This window comes from Branchiostoma belcheri, unplaced genomic scaffold, assembly GCF_001625305.1.
Source record: "Branchiostoma belcheri isolate BF01 breed outbred unplaced genomic scaffold, Haploidv18h27 scaffold115, whole genome shotgun sequence".
Taxonomy (NCBI): domain Eukaryota; kingdom Metazoa; phylum Chordata; class Leptocardii; order Amphioxiformes; family Branchiostomatidae; genus Branchiostoma; species Branchiostoma belcheri.
The window spans coordinates 11,935-17,619 of record NW_017802547.1 but is presented as its reverse complement, the minus strand read 5'-3'; the positions used below and the strand labels follow the sequence as shown (position 1 = coordinate 17,619).

At 40.9% G+C, this 5,685-nt stretch overlaps 1 protein-coding gene across 1 annotated transcript in view; it reads right to left on the bottom strand.

Moving 5' to 3' along the window:
* LOC109462294 overlaps positions 1-1,940 on the bottom strand; it is a 16,095-nt gene extending 14,155 nt beyond the window's left edge. The window contains exons 1-3 of the mRNA XM_019758824.1: positions 1,700-1,940; positions 948-1,080; positions 215-491 (exon numbers count right to left, since the gene is read on the bottom strand). Coding sequence (XP_019614383.1) covers positions 215-491; positions 948-1,080; positions 1,700-1,940 — 651 coding nt within the window. The remainder of the gene's footprint in view (positions 1-214; positions 492-947; positions 1,081-1,699) is intronic.
* Positions 1,941-5,685: the final 3,745 nt, after the last annotated feature.

Below are 5,685 nucleotides of genomic sequence, written 5' to 3'. Positions count from 1 at the left end.
TGGTACTTGTTATGTCTGGGATGTACAGTTCATATTACAAGTATGTAACTGTATATTTGTGTAGATATGTATGTAACGAAATGTAATGTTATGTGTTTATTTTGATATTGTAAATATTATATATTATTTGTCTGTAAGGTTTATATAATAATAAAGAATTGACTGAATGAGATGGGGAGGTGTCCCGTCCGTGGTCAGCTCACCTAGTACCTACCTTGTTCAGCCCCTGTCCGGTCTCCTCAACCGGGAACCCATCTGACTTCACTGGGACAGCCTCTTCGTAGACTGGTTCTGGACCACGTAGGTTCACACTTACAACCTGGTCATCATCTAGGGCGGTGACTTCTGCCTTTAGTCCAGAGTGACTGTTGTCAGGCTCGGCATATGTGTGCCGGACTATGGTGTGGTCGGCAGGCAGGGAGTAAGTGTTCTCCAACTGGACCGGTTTGGCAGACGAAGATGGAGACATCACGGCAATGTTTGAAAGGTACCTAGTAATCAGATTATAAGAATACAAGTCATGTAGATTATAGAAACACGTTGATAAAGGTTAAACATCCAGGTAAGGCCACACTGACTTAATTTATGGATGACATCCTCTGAAGATCCCCAAACTTGTCTTTGAATTGTCCAGTAGTAGACTTTGAATTGTGCTTGAATTGTCCAGTAGTAGAGTTTGAATTGTCTTTGAATTGCCCAGTAGTAGAGTTTGAATTGTCTTGCCCAGTAGTCGAGTTTGAATTGTCTTTGAAAGACAACTCACAAAAAGAGGAATGAAAATTTATACAATTTTCAGCATATCTAACACCCTTGGCATATCATTTTATTTATGTGCATAACATATGGTGTCCCTCTTCCTTTAGCCAACCAACCAAAGGTTTCATTTTTTTTTCTTCAAGTGTAAGGCTTTTGCTTAAGATTTCATGCTAGGAAACTTGTTTACGTACATGGTACTATAGGGTTGTATCTCGTCATCTTCGGTTTCGTTGGATGCCTTTGGTTTCTTCGTGCGGACGAGCTTCAGTAGTGCCATGATCAGCGGCGAAATTCCGACCAGCGCCACCAGGACAGCGGTGATTACTTCAGAAGGCAACAAGACCAGGAAAATTTTTTTTAATAAATTTAAAAAAAAAATTAAAAATAAAAACTTTAAAAAATGAAAATTTTTTTTAGAAAAGTAAAAACAAAAGAAATGAAAAAGATATAGGGAAGTTATGAAAATGGCTTAAAGTTCGGGAAGAATACTCGCTTTGTACCCAGAAGGTCGTAAGTTTAAATCCCGGCTGGTCATACCTAAGACTTTAAGAATGGCACATACTGCTTTTTCTGCCTAACACTCACCGAGGAAGAGTGTGGGGATTGAAAACAAAACAGTACACACGGACTAGCCCCCTGTTGTTGACAAGACTACACCATCATAACATACTAACTTAAAAGGTTAAAAATAGTGACACTTAAAAAACACTTTTTTTACATGGCGGAGGCATGTGTTCCTCAAACTCTGGTTATATATAAAATATACTTAGGATGCTTAACGTACCTAAAGTACGCGAGTGAATAGCGTCAAATGTCCCCGTCGTCTTTGGCAGCTTTGCATTGAGCCATTTTATTGGTCGAGTAGAGAGCGACTCGGTCTGATAATTGGCGTTCGTCCCTATATTCTGGGACCCCATTGGGAGATTGTTTGGCTTTGCTGTACCCAAGAACCGCTGACTCCCTTGACCAAAATGTGACTCAAAGACTTCATCTCTGTCAGTGTGTAGTCGTCCAGTGTCCAAGATTGTGCACGTGGTCGGTTTGACTGTTTGTCCCAGCCTCTCGTGGTTCTCGAAGCGCTTTGCAGAGTTGTACATGTGTCGGTTTCCACGAGACAAGGCCTTGGTCAGGGGTTTGCTGGCAATGAACGGTGTGGTGACTTTGTTAGTCACTGTGGCTGTCATTGTGTCGGTCTTCCCATTGTTTTGTGGGTGGTACCGGGGGTAAATACCCCAAAAAAATCGGCAAAAGGGGTGCTGAAATTCGCAAAAAAATTTCACCTTGCGGGGTACCGTTTCCGGATTCACAAACCCTGTCTTTTTTGTATTCTTCTGGTTGACGCTGTCATTCTCTGTCGTTTCAGTTTCTCCTGATCCGGAACTCACGGCGCAGTCTGAAACAAACCGTTAGGAAACACACCATTAGTATGTCATTGGTATGAAGTACCTTTTATATACTAGTTGAGCCTTTATTACCTCCATGAAAAATGGAGGTATTGTTTTTGGTCTGTCTCTTTGTGTGTCTGTATATGTGCGTATGTGTCTATCGCATATTTGTGCGGAACTAGCCACATACATTAAGAATGCCTTTATGAATTGTGATGATCTTTGGTATGTAGGCAGGCCTTAGAGAGACAAAGGTCAAGGCCATATGGGCCTTCTGGTGGCTAACCTTGGTACTTGCTATTTTTTCAACTGAGTAGAGAAAACCATAAATCAAAACAAATAATGCTAGTTACAACCTTCTATCTATTAAATTGAATTAAAGAAATCCAAGAAAACATTTACTAGAGCTCCAAATATTTCATGGAGGACTGAGATCTCCAAATTCTTGTTTCAAACTGTATAGACTAACAACGTTTCGTGCATTTTACTTTTGTAAAAAAATTATCTCTAACATATTATTTTTAATACAGACACACACCACAGACACACACAAACACATGCATGGGTACATGGTTACACACACCCAATGTTCAGCACCAAGGACAGGCATGTATGCCTGTGTGTGGATGATGTTCAGCACCAAGGACAGGCATGTATGCCTGTGTGTGGATGGTGTTCAGCACCAAGGACAGGCATGTATGCCTGTGTGTGGATGGTGTTAAGCACCAAGGACAGGCATGTATGCCTGTGTGTGGATTCTGTTAACCACAAAGGACAGGCATTTACACGCAAGGTAGCACATAAGAAAACAATATCTTAATCTTCATGGAGGTAAAAAATGAGTCCTTACCAAGTGTGATGGACGACACTCGCAGGCCGGAGTTTTCTTGAGGGGTCACGCAAGTCATGCAGGGATTGGAACGTGTGACGGCTGCTGGGAAGGTCTTATAGGACATCAAGAAGTCACAGTCACACTTCCATGGGTTGTCACTCATGTAAACCTGCAAGAAAAAAGTCAGTCTGTGTCTTGAAAGGGCGTTTGCCTGATTTTTTTAGTGGCATCGCATTTGTAGAGTACCATCTGACACTGACTAAAAAGTTGTCCGGGCTGGGAATTCATCCTTTTCAACCTATACACCATTGTAGAGAGTACCATGGCATATTCTAAGCAACATTGGGGGCCGTGTATTTGATAGCAATGGAAATAATTCTTCTTGACGGAAACTTAAGTGACAGAGTTTTACTGATAAAAAAATAAAGCCCTGCCACATATAGCCAAATATGGCCTCCGAACACAGCTGAACTCCCCCCAAACATGGTTAGGAGTAGGTCGGGATGAGCGAGGTCGGCTGTGGTTGACTATTGGTTGGCTGTGCCAGCCAAATGGTTCAACTTTTTTTTTAAACATTCGGGTGTGTCCAAGAGGTCCGGTCATTGCTGTGTAGTGACTGGCTGGTGTTCGGGATCAAGTGTGACTCAAATAACCCCCAAAGTGGACTTGATTCACATATATAAAGGTAGGCGCGACCTAAAACTTGTCAGGCTGCTTCCAAATTTGTTCCGTCCATGGCTAGGGAAGGTTATGGGTGTGTAACAGGGCTTTAAGCTTTCACAAGCGTTCAAAAAGTTTACACTACTATAAAGAAACATGATTGTGTACCGTTTTAAGCGAAAGGTGGTGGCTGAAGACCCCTTCTGGAATGAAAGTCAACCTGTTGTGATTGATGCGTAGTTCCTTCAAAGAGGGGAGGAACTGGAAGGTGTCATTCGGAAGTGACGTCAGACGGTTTCTGGCCAAGCCCAAATAAGTCAGCAACGATTGTGCCTAGATAAGAAAAATTGTTATTTCAAGCAAGTATTATTCATTTTGTATCAGCAAGTGAACTAAATTGTATTCCACATAATCCATCATGATCAAGATAAACCTTCTCGAGTTATGCTGTTGACATGCACACACAGACACAGACATACACACACACATAACCATGATAACATAACTTTCTTTCAGAAGGGAGTAGTAATAAGTGAACATATGAGATCGCAGAACTCTGTCTTGTGGTACCTGCATATGTCGCCAGGGGAAGTCAGTCAGTTGGTTACCACCGAGGACCAGTGTCGTCATTTGGGGACATTCTTGAATGTGTCAGCTTCAATGTTGGTGATGAAGTTACGTCGAAGCAGCAGAATCTGTGCATTAAAATTTCCTTTTAGTTTTGAATCTCATTCTATAGATCAATTCTGACTATATTGCTGAATGATGACAAATGATAGAGGTACAACAAAAACAGAGAAAAAGAGGCTGATTTTCACCGTGAGAATGTCGGTTTTAAAACATACCTGTAAATCTTGTAGATTTGCCAAAGACCGATTGCCCAGCCTGGTGATGTGGTTATCGTTCAGGTCGATAGATGTCGTTCCATTCGGTAAGTCAGCTGGAAACCTCTGCATGTTCTCAGAAGCCAGGTTAACAGCAGTGGCTGGGTCGACACGTTCGGGAAATATTGGTCCAGGAGGACGCGAGTGACTCCAGCAAATATTATTTTTCCCTGGAAAAAAGAAGGCAATTTTGCGATGGCAGACTTCACTCCTTGACGTGACACTGCATGATCATGGGTTAAATTTGATGTATTTTTTTAAACCATGGTGCCCGATATCAGCCAAGTAACCCACTGTGTTGCGGCATTGCAATTTCAATAAAATGAACAAGAAATATGAGAGTCCATACCTTTGGGAATTGCGACAACGTCTGCTAAAAATTTCGGATATTACACTAACAGCAAATTTCGGCAGTAATTGGTCAAACAAATCTGAATTTGGGCGCACAATCGTCTCCATCCAATGGAAAGGCTATACAAGAATCATGATAAAGTCAATGTTGCTAAAACTTCGATGTGATACCTAAAACAACCTCCAGTATGATACCAGTAGCGAACACTTTTTTCAAAAAGATATTTTTTTAAAAAGACGCCAATATTTCTAAACCTTCATAAATATATCCTCAAACGAGAAAATTGTAATGAATATAAAAATAACAACGAAATTTGTTTGAAACTATCTAAGTATCTTCAGTAATTTTCCATTGGCCATATGACGTCATTTTCACAATCAAGCGATTTTCACAAAAACGCGCAGACGAGGATTTGGACGCTCCGTTAAAAATTGTCCAAAAACATTATTCTTTCCATTATTGCGTACAATTTTTCGTCAAAATATGCAGTTAAGGTCTTCTTCAACTGGGAGATTGAAACATTACGGTGCATTTTACGGTAATTTTACAACAAAAGTGCAGGGAAGAACGGACAACTGTGCGGCCGGGTCGAGTTTTACGTGGTGTGACGTAGGTAAGATTGTTGAACACTCTTCTGCCATTTCTGAGCGAACTTTGTAGCGTAAAAGTACCTTTAATTTGTTCACAACAGTCTAGAACATGTTTTATGTATGTTTGTCTTAAAATTCTGTGGTAATTTTCTGTCCTTTTGGGTATTTTTCATGGCAATTTCTGGGGGAAAACTCGGCAAACATTTTTGAATGCCTCTTGTTGTTT